At 32.9% G+C, this 23,636-nt stretch overlaps 3 protein-coding genes across 12 annotated transcripts; 2 read left to right on the top strand and 1 right to left on the bottom strand.

The window, feature by feature from the left end:
* Positions 1-1,559: 1,559 nt before the first annotated feature.
* On the bottom strand, positions 1,560-10,440 carry LOC18595113 (uncharacterized). The gene is made up of 14 exons (XM_018123720.2): positions 10,323-10,440; positions 9,954-10,216; positions 9,365-9,539; positions 9,000-9,083; positions 8,007-8,248; positions 7,424-7,661; positions 6,560-6,639; positions 6,401-6,485; positions 4,622-4,753; positions 4,411-4,524; positions 3,879-3,926; positions 2,879-2,963; positions 2,187-2,243; positions 1,560-2,092 (listed from the first exon to the last, which is right to left on the bottom strand). The coding sequence occupies exons 2-14, from the start codon at positions 10,172-10,174 to the stop codon at positions 1,950-1,952; spliced, it is 1,704 nt and encodes a 567-aa protein (XP_017979209.1). The 5' UTR covers positions 10,175-10,216; positions 10,323-10,440; the 3' UTR covers positions 1,560-1,949.
* A 996-nt stretch (positions 10,441-11,436) lies between these two features.
* LOC18595112 (putative F-box protein At1g65770) lies at positions 11,437-13,761 on the top strand. Its single transcript, XM_007022931.3, has 2 exons — positions 11,437-12,504; positions 13,654-13,761. Exons 1-2 carry the CDS (start codon positions 11,437-11,439, stop codon positions 13,759-13,761), a joined length of 1,176 nt encoding a protein of 391 aa, XP_007022993.3.
* A 1,565-nt stretch (positions 13,762-15,326) lies between these two features.
* On the top strand, positions 15,327-22,721 carry LOC18595111 (Tetratricopeptide repeat (TPR)-like superfamily protein). Of its 10 annotated transcripts, none has more exons than XM_007022927.3 (5): positions 15,327-18,081; positions 19,439-19,665; positions 20,925-20,989; positions 21,074-21,122; positions 22,235-22,721. In XM_007022927.3, the coding sequence occupies exon 1, from the start codon at positions 15,493-15,495 to the stop codon at positions 17,992-17,994; it is 2,502 nt and encodes an 833-aa protein (XP_007022989.2). In that variant the 5' UTR covers positions 15,327-15,492; the 3' UTR covers positions 17,995-18,081; positions 19,439-19,665; positions 20,925-20,989; positions 21,074-21,122; positions 22,235-22,721. The 10 variants fall into 10 exon arrangements, with proteins under 10 accessions (XP_007022989.2, XP_007022987.2, XP_088663270.1 ...); XM_007022925.3 differs by having other exon boundaries at positions 21,074-21,134; XM_088807144.1 differs by having other exon boundaries at positions 20,914-20,989; positions 21,074-21,134.
* Positions 22,722-23,636: the final 915 nt, after the last annotated feature.

The raw sequence follows: 23,636 nt of genomic DNA, 5'->3' as shown, positions 1-23,636 counted from the left end.
TGAAACGAAGAAATCTAGAGTTGGGTTGGGTGATTGATCCTATCAAATTCCTACCAAAGGGTGAAACCTTTTTGAAGGAATAGAGAAGAAAAAGAAACGAAAAAATGGGTGGTCCAATCTGGCCTACAAAGAGTTGATCATGGATTTCGAGGTGAATTTAGCACTACCAATTCATCACCATGAATGGCTAAATTTGATTGAATATGAAAACCAATGATGCAAAAGTGGGACACATAGGCATTAATTCCTTGACTTGTAATGCAAATAAAAGTATTTTTAAGTGACTTGTGATCATGTCTACAAGTATTTTACAAGAAGAACTAGTTACTTTGGGATATTGCCTTGAGGGTCGTGGAGATTTGGTGATACATCACAAGCATTAATCGATTGAAATCGAAATTGATTAAATTCTTGTAATTTAATTTAATTTATTTAATTTTTATTATAATATAAAATATTAAAATAAATAAAATCGACCGAACACATTGATTTCGATTAATTCAATATTAAAATATAATTTGACCGATTCAGTTTTTTTAACAAAATTTGATTAATTTAAATTTAAAATTATAAATTCGAACCAACTAAATAATCAATCTTACATAGATAAAAGCCTCTAACATACCCATCACAAGTGTCTGATCAAAATCCCTAATGTAGAAAATTTCTTGGCCTCAAATAGCTTTCCACCTTTCCTATAAAGGTACAAATTTTATATTATTTACTATTGGTTACTATATCTGAAAATTGCCACTTGGTCTTCTAATTGCACAACCAAGAGCAATTTTCCTCCTTTGCAAAATACTATAATTTAGCAACCTCCAAATGAAAAAATTTCGGTTTCTAGTCCATTTTTAAAATATTCATTTGCAAAAAGCAGTCATATAAAGATTACTCAAAGTGGAACTTCTATGTAACCTCAATCACGACACCAAAACCACACAAAATAAGTTAGAACCAAACTGGTGTTGGTATCTCCCATTAACAGACCTAAATTTTAGTCACAAAATCATTTCTCCATTGCTACCTCAAAGCATGATGGGGTAGCTATGGCCTAACAATTGTCTTATTGATTGTCATATCCATCTCAAGCCCCTGCTCTGTATGTTTTATGTTGCTCGGACCATAGTCGACCCTCAGACGGAAAAGATACAACACCTGTGTTGCATGCTCGTAGCCTCCGGCATAGCTAACAGGGTTGAGAAATAGTATATCCTATTTTATCATCCTCAGTAGCTAGACAAAAGTCTCAGAGCAATTCAATTTGTTACACACAAAAGTTAAATCTCCAGGTTTATAGTATACGGTCCATGTGAGACTCATTTAAAACCAAGAATTGGCAGAAAAGCAGCATGCATTTCTGTCTGATAACATAGAACAAACATGCATGCAACCAGAAACAGAAACTCAATATACAATCGTTAAAATATAGTATCATTTAGTATAACTATATAACCGGCATTCATACAAAAAATAATTATGCTATGAAAGAGCTTAAAAAATTTTGAATGTCTCACCAGAGGTCCACGACAATTACTATTATGATGTAGAATAATCAATTTAAGAAAAGAGAGCACATTTATGAGATACCTGTGTAATTTGTTTCTATAGTTACTGGTGTGACAGGCAAATAATGAACAACCTAGACTAATCACTTAAACTTCTGCCTTCATCTTTCTATAGGCAATATAAACAGAGGTTATTAACTACTCCAAAAGCACATCTCGAAATGATTTACAGAAAGAAAGCTAACTCACTCCATCTATATCCTGCTGTACCGAGAATGACCATAATGCTATTTTCACATACTAATTAAATACTAAACAAAGAAGAATCTTTTAACATATATATGATGACCCAAACTGTTTTATTGCCAATTTGCAACATTGAAAAATATTTTCACTTCCAATTTGCTGTGGATAATTTACCTACAGAAAGCATCTTTTCCACTATCTTTGCAAAGGTTTCCGAAAATATTGTGTGGATCTAGTAGATTGATGTTCAGGCACTGGGCTTTCAGGTTCCTCTAATTGAGTTGGCAAGAGGTTGAGAAAGGTTCCCTTTGTTGGGGGATCAGGAGGACCTGGAGTTTCTGCAAAATGGGGACAAGCAGGCAAACAGTGAAGAAGTGACTCACAAAACAAAAACAACTAGTAGTACTTAGCAGTAAGAGTGAACTCAGTTACCAAACAATGACTTCACGGAAGGTCTCTTAGGCGCATTACTTTTCTTCCTCAACTCAGCTGCAATCAAATATGCATGTAACTGTCAGCAGTTTTCAAGGGGAGGGAATGTTTTCAAGCACCTAAATGTAGATTGTAATAACTGCTTTCTGCATTTTCTATTGCATAGTTATTGCTACTATGGTATTACTACTATTATTGCTACTATTGATACTACTACAACTACTAATGCAAAAATTAATAATAATATTAGCAAGTGTTTCAATGTACCCAAAAAAAAAAAAGTGGAATAACAACTTTTAATGACTCATGCTTGCATCTTGTTACTATTATCACTGCATTATCATCATCATAATACTATTATTATAGTTCGGTTTCTTTTGCCTTATTTAAACATGTGTTATAGCGAAAAGGATGGCAAAGGAAATGCAAAAAAAAAAAAAAAGACTACATTCCGATCTTCTAAAACACATGCAAAAAGTAAATGCAAAAAAAAAAAAAAAAAAAGAAAGAAAAAAGAAAGTTAAAACAAAACCAAAAAAGGTACATACCACATAGAATTATTGCAATTATATTAGCCTATTAACAAATAGTATTATTAACAATTCTGAATCCTTAGCTTAGTATAGTTGACTTTTGAATCATATGAAGCAGTGAAACCCAAAACAAAAGTCAGTTTTCTTGTCGATACAAACCAATGCCTGAAAGATGATGCTCATTGACAATCTCAACATTTTTGTATGTATAACCGACAAAATTAGCATCCTTCGATGGAAGCATCTGCAATTTTCGAAGATCAAAAGTCAAAGATCTATCAATTGTTACAGATATATAATGTGGAGAAAAAGTTGAGCTGCAGCATAATTGCACCTAAAGACAAATATCAGGTATAAATGCATGTCAAATAAAACAAGGCAAGTATAACATAATTCTGATAGGGTACATTTGATGCAAAAGATTACAGAGAGAATAAGATAAAAAATTACAGCATACAATATTTGGTATCTACTCAAAAAGAGGATCAGATGGGTGGATTACTCATTCTTTCAGAATAAAATGGAAGAGATTACTGAATCCTATGGGATAAGATTAGAGGATGGATTCCCAACCAATAATTACTATTTCAATGTTTCCTACTTTACCTTCACAACTAGCATTTTCCTTTAAATTTATTTAGCATGCAATGTATATGGAGGAATAAATTTGCCAATTATAAAAGTGTCATCTTATCATATCTACAACAGACAATGGCATTGGTTAAGAATTTATTATATGTTACATTTAATCTTCTACACCAAACATAAAATAATATAAGATTACTGACTTCTATTCACTCTTTTATCTTATATCCTATTGTATCCTCTCCATGTACCAAATGCACACGGGTTATGATATATATCATGGATCAAAAAAAGGTAAGCGATGATAAACAGTGCAGCAACTTGTCCAAAGAAGCCATACTGACCATAAAGAGCCTAAATTTGGTCATATACTTCCCCCTTATCAGGGGATTTCGTTCACCTCAATGTCTTTTTAGTAAAGAAGTACTTGTACTCTAAAAGCAAGGGCATAGTAGTATATATAGCTTTGACATTGTGAACAAAAAAAACCAAAATATGTACACAAGTGAAATGAAAATTTAGTCTGAAGTAAAACTAAGAAGTGGGGAGATTGATGCAAAAGATTTTAAGTTACCTTTCTCCATGGACCTGATTTTGTAGAAGTTTGTACTTGAGCCCCCATCTATATATGCAATCAACGAACAAATTGTTACATAAGTAGGCAGAAAAGAAAAAGAAAAGGAAACAGCAAAAGCAATTAAAGGCGAAAGGAATGCCCAGAACCATCAGCTTCATTGAAGCTAGCACTGGAAAACAAACAAAAAAGTCATGCATCTCTGAGAAAGCTTCACACACATTTAGTGAGAAATAACATGAGAAATTTATAACAATTTAAAGGTACCATCCATTTTCTTTTTCTGTATAGACCCCATGAAGTTAATAAAAGATCAATGTACACGGGGATGCAATCCTTTAACAACTTTGCACAAGTTGGAGGAAAGATAAATAGCATTTCAAGTGAGGAGATGTGAAGAATAAACTACTGAAAACAAAGCTTAACATAGTACAAGAACAACATAACCAAAGCCTTTTCCTACTACATGTGGTCAGCTGCATGGATTAAATTATTCCACAGTAACCTAGAAAGAGAAACCTTTACTACTAACCTCTTCAAACTTTTCAAAGTTCTGTGTATCTAGCTCACTGTTAACCTCTGGTATAAAAGCAGCTTCCATCTGATATAATCTGTCCCATTCAATGTCTTGGAACCATGGGTGTGCCTGATACAATGAACTCAAAGAGTTGGCTGTATGATAATAAAACATAAATCATCTCCTTAATAATAATAGCACGAAAGCATCAATCAAGTATGCTGACCTTTATTTCATGAGCTCCTTTGGTCCCAAGCCTCCGCTCAACATTGCAAAGGAGTTTACGAATGAGATCTTTAGCTTCAGCAGATAACTTGGCTTCTTCAGGGAATTTCAAATGGGTTCTCCAGTTTACAATCTGCATTAATGATTTGACCCTTTCTAAATGCATATATCTATATGTGTAAAGATCAAAACACTAGTTTTGAAACTGTTGAGACTGGTTGACAAACAATAGTAAGAAGCAGAAGATGAAAATTATACAGTTTGTTCAATCAGCTTGCCATTTTAATTTGCACACAGATTCGTTGTGCTTTTATGTGCAGTAATATCTCCAAAACCAAAATCAACTCTAATCCTATATTACCAAGACCAGGCTCATATCGGCAGATTCAATGATTGAGTCAATTATTCTAAGTGTTAATGCACTTCTGCTCATAAATAAGATGATAAGAGTCCCATTTAAGTTCACATCAACTCCTAACTCTGATTTCATGTCTGGACATGACATAAATTAACCTTACAAGTACAAGGGATTACAGAACAATAAATATTATAACATGATAAACCTATCCAAGAGGGAAAAAAAGGGACAGTTAAAGCAGAAAAACAAAAGAAAGGGGGGGTGTTGAAGAGAGAGAGAGAGGAGAAGGTTCAAAATTGCATCCAAGAACTAGACATACATGATCCATCAACCATGAGGAATGCAATTTCAAGGAAATCTTCCCCACTAAATTTCTTTCCTAAGCATTAATAAACTCAGAGACAGGTTTTCCACAATATATTTAGGACCATAAATATTAGTAGTACATTTCTAGTGCAGTACGAAAAGGTTTCTTTGTTCATTCAAAGTTAAAAAGCATCATTTTTAGACAATTGGAGTTATTTACTTTCAGCACAAAATGTTTCAGACCTTGAGAAGAGAGTAGATCATATCTGTGACTAAGCTTGAAAGAAGCATCTCTGAGTGCACTATCTCAAACTGTTATAAATAAAATTCAATGAAGTGATATAAACCTGCTATCTATTCTATTTAAGGAACAACCAAGGTTGGCCACTCTTTAAGAGGGTTGAGGTTCAAGGTTTGAATCACCTTTCCTTCTGCAGACTTCCTCATATGTAGCAAACAAATAAAATAAATCCTAGTAAGATTACAGAAACAATAGTTACTGTGTATTATGTTATTTGTTAGTAATTGCATGTCTCTTTCAGACTGGCAGTTCAGCATGAATTGCAAAGCAAAACATATTCCATTCAGTTTGAAAGGATTGATGCCGGAACATGAATATTATGATTCTTCGTTTCAGATGCATCGATTTATTTATTGGATCTTATTGTTCATACATCAGAAATCAGAACCATTTTGCTATTCAGTCATTTCCAGGTGGTCACTTAAGAGCATCTTAATGTTGTCAAGGTCATAAGCATTAGAGGCATAGAACAAATATTTGATACAATAACAGGCAAGACTATTTCCCTTGTACTTTTCCTGCCTAATAAGTTATGAACGTAACAACCTTTGGTGCCTCACAATGCACAAAGCAGAAAAGTTGTTTCCACTCATGCATCCATTATGCCCCAGTCAATTCATTTTTTGCTGACTTCTGGAATTATCCAGCTTGGTTAACAACCAATACTATTACTTGCTCACCGTGAAAAGCATCAAACAGATAGGTAATAGCTAAATCCTAAAGAATATCTCATTTTCATTTGTACTAAAAAAACTTCAAAATATGAATATTTAAACATACAAAATGGTAATCACAAAGCCAACAACTTCACTTACTTTTCTACATGTCGACAAAGGTTCTTCAGAATAGAAAGGTGGATATCCTACAAGCATCTCAAACATAATTGCCCCAAGCGACCACCTAAGGGAGAGTCTTTTAGAATTTAAGCATAGAAAATATTTAACAAAATGTAATAGGTAAGACAACTGACAAACCAATCACACTCCATCCCATATCCTCTCTTCAACAACACTTCAGGGGCAATGTAGTCCGGAGTACCAACTGTCGAATAAGCCTATATGGAACATTGCAAAACAATTATAACAGGCAAATTAAAATATGAAAAGTACCTGAAGACGATGATTAGGGTAAGAAAAATGGAATATAGACCTTTGAATCTTTAGGGAAAAAAACATTTAATCCATGAAGCACAGTTAAGCGATTTTTTTACAAAGAGGGAAGTACTAAATAAAATACAGCTTTTTCCAGAAAACAAGTTGTAACAAAAGAAATAATACAAAGCATGAACATGGAACTGAAATATTTATATTCATGCTAGTTTTCTACAGCCCAGGACACAATTAAATGCAAGAACCAGGATGAGCAGTATCTATTATGATATCTGCAGAATATATAGAATCAAAACATATTGGAAGGCGCCTAATTATCTAATGCTTGGAATTCTGTTTGTTCTTTTCTAAGGAAAACAGAGGAAGAGATATTGAATAGAAACAAACTAAAGGGCCCCTTTACTGTAGAGGTTTCATTCTTTGGACCCTACGGAGCATAGTTCCAACTTTCTCACAGAAATTACTAGTACATCTTTTAGTGATTAAAGGGGCCCACAAACAAAGGTCAAATTCAAGCAGATTTAGGATTTGCCTCTGCCAATAAGCACGGTTTGCTAGCTTAAGATGCCAACTTACAACAGTTTACTAAAAGCATGAAATACAAGTTCTGCACCTATGGATTTCAATCTTAAAACAAGGAAAACACAACACAAACAGTGTCCAAATCTTAGCATCAATCAGAGCTTCTTTACAACCTATAGACACCACTCATGGAAGTAGAAAGCATACCAATGTTCGCCTATTCTTTTGCCAATGCAACAACTGCTCCTGTTGTGTCCGCCTTGGTGTAGGAGGAAGATTAGAATGTTTACCACTCTCCATTGAGGGTTTAATGTTTCTTCCCCCTCCATAATCATCCTCTCTAAGGTCTGGAAAGCTACTACTATGGAGGGGTTTACACAATCCAAAATCCGAGAGCTTCATATGGCCATTATGGTCAAGCAATAAATTATCAGGCTTGATATCCCTACAAAGAGAAGACAAAGAGTATAAAGATGTTATGAAACACATATCCTTTTTCTTTCTTTTCATGTGTCTTCCAGGGGAGCAGAGGGAAGACATGAAGAATATTCATTCCTGAAATACATAATTATCAGGCTTGAAAATTCATAACGTATATCATGCAAAATGAAAATATTGGTCCAAAGAGCAGTAAACTACCCCATTTGCTATATGATATTGACAATCTGTAAGAGGAAACTGACAATGAGGCAAATACTACCCATGAACCATTGGAGAGTTGCTAGATTGTCTAACCCACAGATAAAACAGATCCAAAAAGAAAATGGCCAAGAAAGTAAAAATAGAAAACCTGTGGATGTAGTTGTGCTTGTGGATGGATTCAATAGCGAGAACTGTCTGGCCAACATAAAATCTCGCCTCATCCTCAGTTAAGGTATCCTTCCGCATCAGTAACGTCATCATGTCACCCCCAGGGAGATATTCCATTACAAGATACAGATATTCATCATCCTGAAACGAGCAATAGAGCTTGACAATGCATTTACTGTCAACTTCAGCAAGGAGATTCCTTTCTGCTTTAACATGCTCCACCTGGACAGAGAGACTCCAATCTTTTAAATGCAATTTAATATTCCTTCTCTTTTCAACATAAACCTGTTTCTGGCACCTTTAAATGTATATTTAACAGAAAGTTCCAAGATCAGAATGAAGAAGGTTCATATAAAGTATACAGATAATTTTTCAATCTTAGTAAACCTTTTATCAGGCGCCAGGGCACATTGGTCCTCAGCAACGTAGCATACATACCAATTCTTGTAACCAACAGGCAACCCAAAATGATATAGCCATATTGAGTTAATTATCTCTGATTATCAATGCAGCCAGTTTCATATATTAACAGTGCATGTGGGAGTTTAAAGGGAAAACAGACTACAGTAAGTTGAATAAAGTAGAATAGAGTAGAGCTAATAAATAATGTCCCTCATCTTCTTTGAAAATTGGGAGCAAAAAGAAGTTGAATACATCAGTAAAGATTTTGTGCTATTACCACCATATCCCAATTTGAAAATATTACTAAAACAAAAATATTGTAGAGCACAGGGAAGACCATGAGCTGAAATCATTGAAATGAAATACTCTGCTCCAATCCTCCCAATTTGGTAAAATTTTTAAAAAGTAAATTTTAGAGAGGGTCCAGAGGTTTTGGATTTCTCCCGTCCGCTTATACAAAACTCTCAAGCAGAGTAAAGTAAAACCTTTTACTCCCTTCACTCTACTGCTCTCCTTTCAAACACACTAGAAATGCTAAGGAATCAGAAAAACATTCTGAACCAAACAGTACCTGGCCTCTGCGAAGCATCTCAGACTTCTGGAGCTTTTTCATAGCGTACACATTTCCAGTAGCTTTTTCTTTACAAAGTCTTACCTGCATGATGACAGCAGACATCTTCCATGACCAGAAACATAGAGAACATGTAGAATTATGTACTTTTGTGTTAAACAAAGAAGAGGAAAATGGTGGAGGCAAAGATGCTAGAGCTATACAATATTTACCACCAGATTGAGATGCATATCAGAGAAATTTGAATATAAATATGGATTGCATTGCAAAGCACATATAACTCACTCACTAGTATAAGAAACAATATTACTGACAGTATAAGTAATATTTAAATAAGAAAACAATAAAAAAAAGATGAGCAAGACCTCCCCGAATGCACCCCTCCCTATAATGGTCAGAAGTTCGAAGTCATCAACACCCATCTTGTGTCTTTGAAGGCGCATGTATTCTGTTTCCTTTTTCTCTAAAAATTTAAGCATACTCATTTGCTCTTCTGCAGTAATGTCAGCATCAGCAAGTTTCCTCTCTAACATCCAACGTCTATATTCCATACAGACAATTGTTAGAAAAAATATGAGAAGTTCAACATAAATAATAAAACACGAAGATAATCATTACTGAAATAGAAAAAAAATAGAAATTGATATGAAACACATTCTACACCAAAGCAAAACAATCAAGAAAAACAACCTAATTTCAGTAATAAATAGTAAGACCTTATTCAAACAAATGAAATTCAGCAGTAGATTAAAACATCCACAAGCTTAAAACCCTTTAAGATACATATGATATGAGGTTCCCTGATCCTAATTGTTTGAGTTTCAAAACCAAAAATTTCTAAAGGGTGCTGAGCACAGATTTCAAAGGACAACATGCTCTAGCAAATCAAGTGAGGCGGTCATACAAGCAGTGATAAGTAAATACAAGTACCCAGTATTCTATTTGGGCAAGTACCTCTCCTTTCTGTCTTGCAAATTCTTCATCTGAGATTTGTAGTGATTCTCAATATACTGCTTCGCGGCGGCAGCCTTTTGTTTGGTGGCAGTTGAAGGTGCCCCAGGCCCATCAATGGGAGGCTTATGTGCATCCTTGGCATTTTCCATTTCTTTCTTTTTCTTAGGTGAATTTTCATTCTTTTGTTGAAATTTCTTAAACCAACTCCTTGCAGAATCCATTATCAACAATCCTCAATCATAACATCAACTGTCTCCAAAAATCTACAAAAAATAATTAAAAAATTAAAAATCTCTACCTTAAAAACCAAATAAAAAAAGGAATTTATATCTCTCAAATTTCAATTAGGAAGAAATAACGAATACTTACATCAGAAAAGAAGAGAAGACTTTTCTCTTAACTCTGAGTGTATCGACGAAAACAGAGTCCTCTGTTTCACTTCAACAAAGAAGAAGGAAACTACCATTTGTGTAAATATCTAATTAAATACTTTTATTTAATCAGATGGACCGAATTTACTATTTTCTCCGTTTGAGCGCCAAGAAACAGGTGACATAGGAGGGCATTATTGTCAATTGAGAATTTAATTTGCACCTTACCGATCGTGCAGGTTACGATGACGTTTGACGAGGAAGTTGTTGTCGCTTTAAAGGGCGGACCCGCCAACCGGTGATAATACCGGTGTTCGATGCAACGAGACAAACGGTAAGTGGCACGGAGGGGAGGTGAACCGGCACGTGGCAGTTGATGACAGGCCGCAGCCGGCTAACGTGAAAGCATGATTAAATGATTTGCCACGTCGGATTGGCACAAAGGCGCGCAAATTGGACTTAACGCGTTTTTGAGTGCCAAACAATCTGGACCGTACACGTATCGTGAGATCTCGATTAACCACGGTTCGGTTTTTAAGGGTTAGAAACCGTGTCGGAAACTTAACCGTGGTTTTATGAATATCAGTTATATATGGATACTTCTTGTTTTTAAAAAAATTATAATTTTAAGATTTTATTATTTAAAAACAATTTTAGAGTATAACGTCACATTATAAAGAAATAAAACAATTTTGATGAAATTTTATAATTATTAATTTAAATTATAATAATTATAAAGAAACGAAACAATCTTGATAAATTTAATTTACATCACAATTAAATTTAATTTAGTTATAAAGAAACTTATATAGAGTTTTATTTTAACAAAAACGCAACTAAAGGTTAAAATTTGTTTTTTTTATTATATTATAACACTGGAAGTCCACTCCTAATTTAAAAGGAATTCGGTTTATATTTAGGTTGTATTATAAAACTTGAAATTAATTCTTAATTTTTGTATATTTAAATACCATTACTTGGATTGTGCAAAGATAGCCAAGCCTCTCTTTTATTTCTTTTCGTGATTCTTCATCATATTCTTTTACTTTTTCAAATTATTTCATTGACAAAAGATTTTTTTTATTTTTTTTTTAATTGTTGATCTAGGAAGCATGAAGGATGCTGAAGCGGATTGGAAAAATCTTCCAACACTCTCCCTCTTGTTAATTCTTGATAAATTAGATGTTCCTAGCAATCCAGTTCGATTTGGTGCAGTCTGTAAGCATTGGTATTTCGTCTTCAGTAATTTTCTTGACTTGAAAAGGCGATCATCACCTAATATAGTTCCTATGTTATTGATTCCAACGAGAATGAGCAACAGAGTTCGACAATTATGCAGCCTACAGATCAAAACAAAATTTTACAATATCGAGTTACCTGAGTCTCATTCCAAGAGATTTTGTGGTTCTTCCCATGGTTGGTTAGCTGCGGTAGATAAAAATATGGTCATAACTCTCTTAAATCCTTTTAAGAATGGGATCACAATTGATCTCCCCGAGATTGAAGTTAATCCAAAGTCAGCATCACATCAATATGATGTTCATAAAGTTATCTTGTCAGCAGATCCTTTATCGCATTCGGATAGTTATGTGGTTGTGGTTATCTATGGTCTTAGATGCAGATTAGCCTTCTATAAACCAGAACGAAAAAGTTGGATATATCTGGATAAGGGTCTAACAGCTTTCACTGATGTTATTTTTTATAAAAATTTAGCTTATGCTATTGGAACTCGAAGCTTGATTGTATCTTTTGATGTCAATGATGGTTTCGATGACAATTTGGAATCACTAAAGGTGAAGATACTAATGCCAGCATGTCGAAAGGTAGAGGATAATGTTGATAGCGCATATCTTGTTGAATCATCTACGGGAGATCTATTCTCTATTAAAAAGGAAATTGATGTTGAGGACTATCATCCTTGTGCTCATTTTACTAAGAATTTCAAAGTTTTCAAGTTGGTTTTGGATGATCAAAGTGGTAGGTTGTTGGAGAAAGAAGTAAAAAATATGAATGGTGACGTAGTGTTTGTAGGTGATAATCACACTTTAGCTGTTTCAGCTTTGGATTTTCCTGAAAGTCAACCTAATTCTATATATTTCACAGATGATTATTATATTGCTACTGAATATTGGCCACTTGGCCCTCGAGATATTGGTTTTTTCAACATGAAAGATGGAAAGGTGGGAAAATATTATCGATTTAAACCTTGGCACAAATATTTACCTCCTTATATTTGGGTCCAACCACCAACTGAATTTGTATTACGTTAATTATGTCATAGCTTTAGAACTATATAAAACTATAAGTTAATTTTATATTTTCCTTTGTATAGTCTTTAGATTGCCTTTTAAATTTTTTCAATTATTATTTTATTCCCAGTTGACGGTGTTATAACTATTGCAGGAATTTTTTTGCTACGAAATTATTTAGATAATGACAATCTTTTTGTTTTTAATATTTTCTATATTTTATTATCAATATAACCAGAGAATGGGAACTAATTTGTAGAGTTTGAATGTAAAGCTCAAATAATCTTTTTTTTTTTTTAAATCCTTTTCATGACCCTTTCTATGTTGAAAACAAAACTTGTTAAAATGAATGAGTAGTATATAAAATCTAAAGGCTTCTTCATCTAATAAAAAGTTTATTTTCTTTACTCAGATGCTGGCATAATTAATCCATCATCATAATTAATTAATTAATGATTAAGATTAAGGCATTGTAAGATGAGATCTTGGCTCGATTCAAAAACTCACATTCTAAAAAAAGACAGCAATTACTATACACGCCCAGCCAGTATTTCACCAGCCAGCATATTGCCACAATCCCATAGCCTAAAAAAATAAATTAATTTGGAATAGCCTAAAAAATAAATTAATTAGGAATACTGAGTGTTGTTTAATTAGGAATTTTTTAAGATTATTATTATAAGATAAGATTAATCTTAACTTAATATATATATATATGAAATTATATTCAATTATTATATTTAATATAAGATAATTTTATAACTAAAATAACAGAGTGTAAAAATAAACCTAAAACATAAAATAACATTTATGTATATAAATCAGTAATGCCCACCAATAATTGATACATAAATTTAAGTAAACATAACTACCTACATTGAGATTTAAAATACTTTAACTAAATTGCAATTACTATTCTAAGTAACATAAATATAATATTTATGGTTGGGCATATTCAGATATCTTTTAGTGTCCATTATCACGATGCTCCTTTCTTGCTTCTTTAGTTGGGAAACCACGTTCGCAAATATCACATTTGTATTTAATTTGTGTTGGGTGTCTTCGCTTTTGGTGACTCAGAAATTGCTTCCATGTTTTGCCATCATAATCGCAAAGATGGCAAAGGGAATCATAGTCTCTGCGACTAACATTCTCAACGGCATCGGAAGACATTTTGAGAAGATATGAGATGAATGAAAAATTTTCAATTAGCTCTTATCAAATTAAGAGAAGGAAGAATGTTTATATAGTAAAATAAATGTCATGTTGCATGAAGTGAGAGTTGATTCACATAAAATGAGTGAGTGTCATATGAATTGGTAAGAAAAGGATATGAGTTGGCTAGTGTTACAAATAACTACTCTATGGAATGTTACCAAAATCATATAAATTTTGTGATTTTCATTTTTTGAAAAAAGTTTTCATAATAATCATGTAAGTTTGGTGACTTCTAATTTCTTCTATAGATTTCGATGATTGATAGTTAATATAATAAATAATGAACATCTATATTATACTTAATATGATATTAAATATATAGTTAACACATAATAATACTAACAGCTTTTTATGAAAATCTTTTTTTTTTTGGAACAATCATCTTAAATATTCAAACTATCAAACATTTTTTTTCTTATATGTGACATAATTTATATAGTATCTCTTAACCTTGTTTGATGTGATCATATTTTTTTCTAAAACTTAAGAATTGATATAGTATCTAAAAAGTTCATAAACTATTTAAGAAAATTCAAATAAACTTTTATACTTTTATTACGTTCAATAAACTCTTATAATTTTATTTTGAGTCAAATAATTGATTTAATCAAAATATCATGTATCATTTTATATCGTGTAATGTTGATGTAGCATCTTAATATATCATAATTAATAATGATGTATTATACTGATAAATTATAATTGATTATGATATGACATGTTATCATACTAAATTAACACGTCAGTGCTATGCAGATATCGAAATAACTAGTGATATTTTAACTAATGAGAATTAATAAATCATTAATCATAAATGCTTATTTAATTCAAAATAAAAATACAGAATTTGATTGAACATAATAAAAAAATAAAAATTTATTTGAATCTTTTAAAATAGTTTAGTGATTTATTTGAACATTATGTCTAAATTTTTTCTAAAGATTGTGCAAACTACCAGACATCAACATTAAGTGAAAATTTGAAAATTTTTTGTGCTTTTCATGAATTAATTTATGGGATTCAACTTTATAAGAATGGAAAGCCTATTAAGTATATTTTCTTATGCATGAAACGGATTATGATTTTGAGTTTTGTAATTTAAGATATTAAAGTTTAACTTCAATAAATGCTCTAACTCTTACAATTGTAATAGAATTAAAATCAAATTATACACAAATTCGTACAATTCTATTAGAATTAAAATCAAATTATACACAATACTTTTTTTAATCTATATATGACCTGACCCACCCAAAGTTTATATGGAGCCACTTTGGATTCAAGAATAGATTCCATAATTTTAAATCTAAGGATGATTAAATTTGTTCTAAATTAGCATCCGAACATTTAACTCAGTGGTTGGTGCATAATTCTCCTACTTTAGAGTAAGATTCAAATCCCCTCTTCTCCAATTACAAAAAAAAAAATCTTAAATTAAGGATCTTTTTAAACCTAAATTAAAATTTAAATGTTCTATTTGAAATTAATAAAAGGTAAGCACTTGTTTAGGGTTTATGTCTGAAAATACTAGCATGGCGGGAAAAGGGGTAAAGAATAAAAAAATCCGAGCTCCATAATTCCCTCCACTCGGGTGGCCTGGGTGAGCCATTCCAGACAGTAATGTCAAATTCCACCATGCAAATTTGAAGTCCATGGCGTAGTCTCTGAAGAAACATGCTTAGTATTTGACGTACTCGAGAGATGTACCAGAGAAATCTACGATCAATCTGTAAGCTCATTGCGCCACTCACAAATGTTCATACCACCACCTCCCAACACATTCCAAGACCTTCCGAATTTCCCACAACCCAACTTGCCTCATTCTTGCAATCTACTTCTTTTCCTTCAAATCTTCAACAAGGCAAACAAGTTCACGCCCGGCTCATCCTCAATGAAATTACTACCACCGATCCCCTTCTTCTTGCTATGTATCTTCGTTGCGGTAGCTTCAACGATGCCAAGAACATGTTCTATCGGATTGATTTGGGGTGTGTAAAGCGTTGGAATTTGATGATCAGAGGGTTGGTTAAGATGGGTTGGTTTCATCTTGGCTTGTTGTTTTATTTTAAGATGCTGGGTTGTGGGGTTTCTCCTGATAATTTTACTTTCCCTTCTGTAGTGAAGGCTTGTAGTGGTTTAAATAATGTACGATTTGGTACCTTGATTCATGAGGCGATTATGTCGATGGGTTTCGAAGTGAATGTGTTTGTGGGTAGTTCTTTGATAAACTTGTATGTAGAGAACGGTCATGTTGATCGCGCTCGTACATTGTTTGATAAAATACCGGTGAGAGATTGTGTTTTGTGGAATGTGATGCTTAATGGTTATGTTAAGTGCGAGGAATTAGATAAAGCTATGGAGATTTTTGAGGAAATGAGGAAAGGTGAAACAAAGCCAGATGAAGTGACATTTGCCGCTATTTTCTCTCTGTGTGCTTCGGAAGGAATGGTGGATTTTGGTACTCAGCTTCATGGCCTTGTTGTTTGTTGCGGCTTGGAATTTGATTCTGTGGTGGCAAACGCACTTTTGTCTATGTATTCAAAATGTGGGTGGTTGTCTGATGCTCATAAATTGTTTGGAATGATGCCTCAGGCCGATTTGGTGTCTTGGAATGGAATGATTTCAGGGTATGTACAGAATGGGTTTATGCAAGATGCTTCATGTTTGTTTAATGAGATGATATCTTCTGGTCTGAAACCAGACGCAATCACCTTCTCAAGTTTTCTTCCAGCTGTTACTGGGTTGGGATGTTTCAGAAAAGGCAAGGAAATTCATGGATATATATTAAGACATGGAGTGTCATTGGATGTGTTCTTGAAGAGTGCACTTATTGATGTATACTTTAAGTGCAGGGATGTGGAGATGGCACGCAAGGTTTATAACCAAAGAACCGAGGTTGATGTTGTCATGTGCACAGCTATGATATCAGGATACGTGCTTAATGGGATGAACAATGATGCCTTAGAGATTTTCAGGTGGTTACTTAAAGAGAAAATCAGGCCGAATGCTGTAACATTGGCAAGTGTTCTACCTGCTTGTGCAGATTTAGCTGCATTAAAAGTGGGGAAGGAATTGCATGGTTATATCATCAAGAATGGGCTTGATTGTGGCTGTCATGTGGGAAGTGCTGTCATAGACATGTATGCGAAATGCGGAAGGCTGGATGTCACTCATGATATTTTCGGAAGATTGTCTGAAAGAGATTCTGTTTGCTGGAACTCAATGATTACAAGCTGTTCCCAGAATGGAAAACCAGAGAAGGCGATTGATCTTTTTTGTTGGATGGGGAGTACTGGAATGAAGTATGACTGTGTGAGTATATCAGCAGCTCTTTCTGCTTGTGCTAATCTACCTGCACTACATTATGGGAAAGAGATCCATGGGTTTATGATTAAAGGTTCATTCTGCTCCGATCCATTTGCTAAGAGTGCACTCATAGATATGTATGCCAAATGTGGAAATTTGGGTTCTTCTCAGCATGTGTTTGACATGATGGAAGAGAAGAATGAAGTTTCATGGAACAGTATCATTGCTGCTTATGGAAACCATGGCCGCCTTGAAGATTGTCTTGCCCTGTTTCATGAGATGTTGAAAAATGAAATTCAGCCTGATCATGTCACGTTTTTAGCTATAATATCAGCTTGCGGGCATGCTGGTAAAGTTGATGATGGAATTCACTACTTCCAGAGCATGACTGAGGAATATGGAATCACAGCAAGGATGGAACATTATGCATGTGTTGTAGATTTATTTGGACGCGCTGGTCGTTTGAATGAAGCCTTTGAAACTATAAAGAGCATGCCATTCTCTCCTGATGCTGGTGTGTGGGGTACATTGCTAGGAGCCTGTCGAAATCATGGCAATGTTGAGCTCGCTGAATTTGCTTCAAGACATCTTTTTGATCTGGACCCACAAAATTCTGGTTACTATGTACTGCTTTCCAATTTACTTGCTGATGCTGGACATTGGGGGAGTGTACTGAAGATAAGAAGTTTAATGAAGGAAAGAGGAGTTCAGAAAGTACCTGGATACAGTTGGATAGAGGTCAACAACACCACCCACATGTTTGTTGCTGCAGATGAAAGTCACCCACGGTCTTCACATATTTATTCATTGCTGAAGACTCTTCTTCTAGAGCTGAAAAGAGAAGGATATGTTCCTCAGCTTTATCTTCCAATGCATCCACAGCATATGGTGTCATGACTGTCATATCCCCCTTTGTGCTGCCAACTGGATCATAGATAAAAATGTTAGCCTGTGAACCATGGGCAGTGTTGGCAAATCAGCAATGTAAGTTTTTGATATATGCTCGTATAGCTTTGATTTTTCTTTTGATGTATACATCTTGAATTAGGGAGCTCAAAGATGATGTGTGTGATAACAGGTAAGCATGTGAGAAAGTAGGAGGACAATCAGTTTTGACAAGAAAAAAGTGAGTTAAGATTAAAGCATCTTGGTATGAAGGCAAAGATTAGAACATTATTGACATAAAGTAATGATTTGGAGGATCAGGAAATAACAAGACTTGTAGTCTAGAAAAATAAAATACTGAGAGTAGGCAAAAGTAATGAGAGTCAAATGTTCCTGAATTTGTACTCAGAAGAGGTATTTATAAAGTTACAGGTTAAGCTTGCAGCAATGTAATGCCTGCTTGAAGTAATTTATTTATCTATTTAAATACAAGTATGAAATAAGTGTTTAAGCTGATTGCATATAAGGAGCTAACTTCCAGAAATGCTCCACCTGTGTTGGAGCCCATAGGTAAAGATGGAGCATCCTGAAAAAGTCTTTCAGGAAAGCTGAGTTCTCCTCAATGAACATTGACCATGCCCAGAAGTCAAATCTCGTTAATTCCCATATAACCCCTTCGTAGAGGAAATTGCTGATAGACTTCTAATTCTCATATATAAATGGAGGCTTGTATATACTAAAAAAGCAATAGGCAGGACAGGGTCCCCCTACATAGTATAGCTCAGAGGACCTGTGTTTCCTTCAATACCATCTGATTGTTAATCTCACATTTGATGCATGTGCCATCTCATTTTTCAGCACACTCTGTTGCTGATTGTTCAAATATTCTCAGAACTTCATTTTATACTTCAAAGAACTCTAAATAATAATAATAAAACCCAAGGTTCCGTTTTCACTCCAAAGAACTCTATTTCCCCTTTCTAGAGCATTCGATATGTAAGAATTGCCTACATACTTCATGGCATATGTCTACTAGGCTTAATCCCTACAAAGTTACTTGTCAACATTGTTTCCTTGGAATTGCTATAATCTTGTATGATTTTGTTAATTGCCTAGTGTATAGGTCTTTTTGATGAGGGGTGAGGCAGTGCAAAAACTGGGTAAATATGATGAATCAGAGAGGGAAATAGATTATCAGTTTTTATAATCTTACTTTCTCAACAAAGACTAGTGACTTCTGTAAGCTTGGGGAAATAGTAATCAGATTTTTGTAATTTTCTTAAAAACCGAAGTGTTATATATATGTTGAGATATCATTGTAATCTTATGGTACTTAAATGCTTGTTTGCAATTGATCCATTAGATCAACATCTGTTAGTTTTCATGAATAGATTTTTTTTTTATTTTCGCTTAAATTCCAAATTTTCTTTAATGTTTCAGAATTTTGTCTTTCTAGGGGAATCAACATTGCAAAGCAGAGGTGACAAAGAACAATTTTCAAACTGTCTAAAATACAAAATGTGCTGCTTTTGTGCTTTCTGTCAAAGCTTAGGAGTTATGGAAACCATATCGGATCATGTCCCCACCTCTCCCCTTTGCCCTCCCCACAGGCATAGCTCCCATATTTGCTGTTTCAGGCACAGGTACCCCAGCAGCAAGGCTGGTGAAAAGGTTAAAGGCTAGGTAAGACATCCTACTTTTTTAAATTTGTAACTCATCCAATGATCCCATGCATCTAATGTTGTTAGCTAGTGTGGAGATGAGTTCATTTCGTCTATAATTAATTGTATAGAATTATAAAATCTCAATCATTCATGAGTATGGGGTCCACTTGAGTTCCACATAAATCCCAAGTTTATCTCTGGAAAACTCATGGTTGGGGTTGTAGTGAAAATAATTGTAGGCTATATAGATATAATATCTTTGTAAAATAAATAAATAAAGGCAAAATAGTTTAAAAATATACTAAAATAAAGTTGGAAAAACATAAATGTATATATTTTTTAGTTTCCATATAATCACTGTGGGAAGATTTTAAAAATTAAAGAGCAAATAATGTACAGAATATTGATAAACATCCTAAAAATTACATACAAATCATAGGCTAGGCACTTGATTTGTTTATAATTGGTTTGCTATTATATTAGTTTTTATAATTGCATGCCTGTTCTCATACTTATTAAATATTTCTAAGCTCGTTTTATGATAAATAATCACTGAATTTCTCACCTATGAGGAAATGAACACTGATCAATTGTAAATTTATGCTCTTTAAAAGTCAGCAAAAGTAAAAACAATCAACAAGCCATTGCATGTCATAACTAATATTGCGAAGATTACTGGCATATGCGTAATACTGTTATCAGCTGTCCTTAAATCGATTTTTAATAAAAGTATAAAAATTAATTTCATTAAGATAAAGTATACATGTCCTTCAGAGGGATTTTTATTTCTGCATGACCATGCCATCAAAAAAAAAAAAAAGTTACTACTTCCGACCTTAAATGAATTTCTATCTTTCTCTTTTAGGATGTTTCAAAGTTATGTCATATTTAATTTTTTAACCACTTAACACTCTTACTTTTTCATATTTTATAACCTGCTTTTTGATCTGTCAAGAACTTGACTCTTACATGTATCCTCGCTCTTTTGTCCTTCATGGCATATTCCTCCATTTTCTCTCTAAAACTTGGAGAATTTTGCTACATTCTTGTGTCATATTTCATTTTGCTTACTTTTTGTATATATTATATGGTGTTAATATAAAGGAATCCAAATACCACCAAGCTTTGTTGCCTAAAGCGATGACCAGACTCCCTGTTTCTTGCACCTTATCCCATTATTATTTTAAATTTACAATAGCTTTCTATTCTTTCATACTTTACTGATTGGAATAATAGATTAATAGGCCTGCTGTCTAACACTTTCCAGCTATGTTCTAGGTAATTACAAGCAAATGAGAGAGAAGGGTGTGTGTATGCAGACCTGAAAGAAAGACATGTTTAAAGTGAGTAAATATGTGATGTTTGCATTATCTGTCAAATTATATATTCTTTGGAGCATTAATGTGGCATAAGAAATTGGAGTGCAGAACGTTTCCTCCAGCTAATGGGGAATCATGCCTGAAAATCAGACCCCAGGTACAAAGTTTGGTAGGTTGCTCTCTGATCGAACTTTTGAGAGTTGCATTGTTACCATGTAAAATCTGTTTGCAGGAAAATGTTCCCCAGGCCCAGGCATAAAATGCTGCTTACCTAAAGGAACACATTTAGAAACAAAACAGGGTGGAGGTCATTTTCTAGAATAAGAGGACAGAGACTCTCCCAAGTAACATGTGTTATGGTCATGGACATGAGTATTGACATCAAATTTTCACATATGCATGCATGACATGCATATATGATGTTAGTTAAGTGACATAGGTGTTGCCTGTGTTTGTATGTAGGTTAATTTAATATAAACTATATGCATCTTTACTCTGATTTCTACTTGAGACTGCCTGATACATATATGTACGGATGACATGAGTATTGACATCCAAAAATATATATTTATTTATTTGTTTGGAAAAAAAATTAAAAATTATATATACAACATTAGAAAACTAAAGAGTTGTACATTGTTAAAAAAAGAAAGTGAACATAGTTTTGGGATGAACTAAAAAAAGGATGAATATTTAATAAAAAATCAAAATTTAACAATTGAATTTTTTTCTTATCAAGTTCAATTTTGGTGAAAAGGAGATTCATATTTGGTTCATTGAATAAGAGAGATACATACACTTACCGTTAAGTTAAATATACATACATAAAAATTTTACTTTTTTAAAATAGTAAAAATGTAAAATTTTATTTTTGTACAAAATGATTATATATGAATACATGTAATACATATTACTATCTTTGAATATATGTTCATAAAAATTGTAGTAATAACAATCAAATGAAATCTAAAAAATGTAGGAAATAAAAAAGTTAAGAAGGAGGCCTGGAAAGTAATGGTAAACATGTTAGCACTAATAAGTAATGATGACAAATGGTGATTAATTGGAGGAAAAAAATGTCTCCAAATCAAGCAGGATCCTTTCTCCACCACAACTTTTAATCTAAAGAGAGGAATTGTCAGAATGAAGTCTGTCTTACAAAGCATATTCTGCATTTGTGGATGTCAAATGATGTCTGGAAATATAAGTGACATCACTTGGTAGACAAGATATATACCCCATCTTTATAAGTTGACCTTTCTTTTGCAGCAATCCTGGAAGAGGATTTCCTTCAGTAACTAAATTTACCATGAAAGGAAGGGGAAAGGAAAGAAAGAGTTTTGTCTGTTTTGAAAGCTCGCCAAATAACCTGGAACCCCCACCAATCTTACTTATGCTGTCTTTGGTAAGAGGAAAAGATGAAGGAAGGAAAGGGGTAGAACCAAAACCTACTTTCTTTCCATCCTTTCCTTCGTTTGATAGATAGGCGCATTCGTGCAGACACACATACATATAAATATTATAAATATATATGCATTTATATAGTTTAATATTTTTTCGATTTTACATTTCACTGCAAACTCTTATCTTATTGTAAACAAAATATAGTAGTTTGATCTTGATGCATATATGAAGTTTTTTCTAGGATTCATGAATTCATATGTATGGTGGTTTATTATATGATTGCTACATAGAAATTATGTAATTGGAATGTTACTGCTTCAATATGACATGATATTGTAGAAGTTATTTGTTAGTTACTCTTATTCCTTTTAAGATTTACTACCAATATTAATAAATATTGTTAATTTTAATATTAAATATTATATGATATAAGATATTTAGGGTAACTTGGACCATTCAAACCTAGAATTAATTCTAATTAAGATGATGTTTAAGTTTAAGTTTGCACAATATTAGTTTCAAGACATCCACCCAAACCATATTCACTCCAACATTTCGAAAAATAAAGATTATTTATAGGAATATGTAAAGGGATTTTCCTTTTAATGCATATATATATATATATGTATATAAAGTTCAATTACTTTATCTCTAAATTATTTTAATTTAATTAGATATAAATCATTATAACTCATATAATGACTTTTTGATTGGTCAAATTTTGAATTTTTGAGTTTTGATTTGTTGAATTTGAATTTTATTTCTAAGTTATCTTATTTTATTTAGAGATACTTGAATGATCAAATTATGATTTAATTTTTAAATTATCTTAATTTTTACAGATAAATGACCAACGGGTAAATTTTAATTGACCAAATTTATATATTATTTTTAAATTAACTTAATTTATTTAGACATAAATTAGATGACCAATAAGTGAATTTTAATTGATCCAAATTACATGAATTTTAATTACTTCAATTATGTATCTCTAAAATAATTTAATCAATAAATTAATTGTTTTATAATTAATTATATAACTATTTTTCATTATGTTCTCAAGTTCATGACACATCAAAAATTTTCTTTAATTTACAAATTTCGTACATGTGGCATTTTCGATAAAAAATTTTCTCCTTTTACACTTATTCGATAATTAAAAGCAATTTCATTTTTTTCTAACAAAGACAAAGGCCATGAATAATCTAACTTTGTTGTCTTAATTAATATTAAAATGGACTTATCACCTTATTGTTGCACTTAACAT

The sequence above is a fragment of the Theobroma cacao genome, chromosome 6 (genome assembly GCF_053813885.1).
Source record: "Theobroma cacao isolate CCN51 chromosome 6, ASM5381388v1, whole genome shotgun sequence".
In the NCBI taxonomy this organism is placed as follows: Eukaryota; Viridiplantae; Streptophyta; class Magnoliopsida; order Malvales; family Malvaceae; genus Theobroma; species Theobroma cacao.
The sequence above is the reverse complement of the archived record's forward strand: the minus strand, read 5'-3'. Positions and strand labels throughout refer to the sequence as shown.

Bases quoted from the DNA above. Each gene is read 5' to 3' on its own strand.
- LOC18595113 (XM_018123720.2), bottom strand. From the start codon at position 10,174: ATGGATTCTGCAAGGAGTTGGTTTAAGAAATTTCAACAAAAGAATGAA. The intron at 9,540-9,953 runs GTACTTGCCCAA...TATGGAATATAG, and splicing joins TTGCAAGACAGAAAGGAGAG to ACGTTGGATGTTAGAGAGGA. The intron at 6,486-6,559 runs GTTTGTCAGTTG...ACTCTCCCTTAG, and splicing joins TATGGGATGGAGTGTGATTG to GTGGTCGCTTGGGGCAATTA.
- LOC18595112 (XM_007022931.3), top strand. From the start codon at position 11,437: ATGAAGGATGCTGAAGCGGATTGGAAAAATCTTCCAACACTCTCCCTC. The intron at 12,505-13,653 runs GTGGGAAAATAT...TTGGTGACTCAG, and splicing joins TCAACATGAAAGATGGAAAG to AAATTGCTTCCATGTTTTGC.
- LOC18595111 (XM_007022927.3), top strand. From the start codon at position 15,493: ATGTACCAGAGAAATCTACGATCAATCTGTAAGCTCATTGCGCCACTC.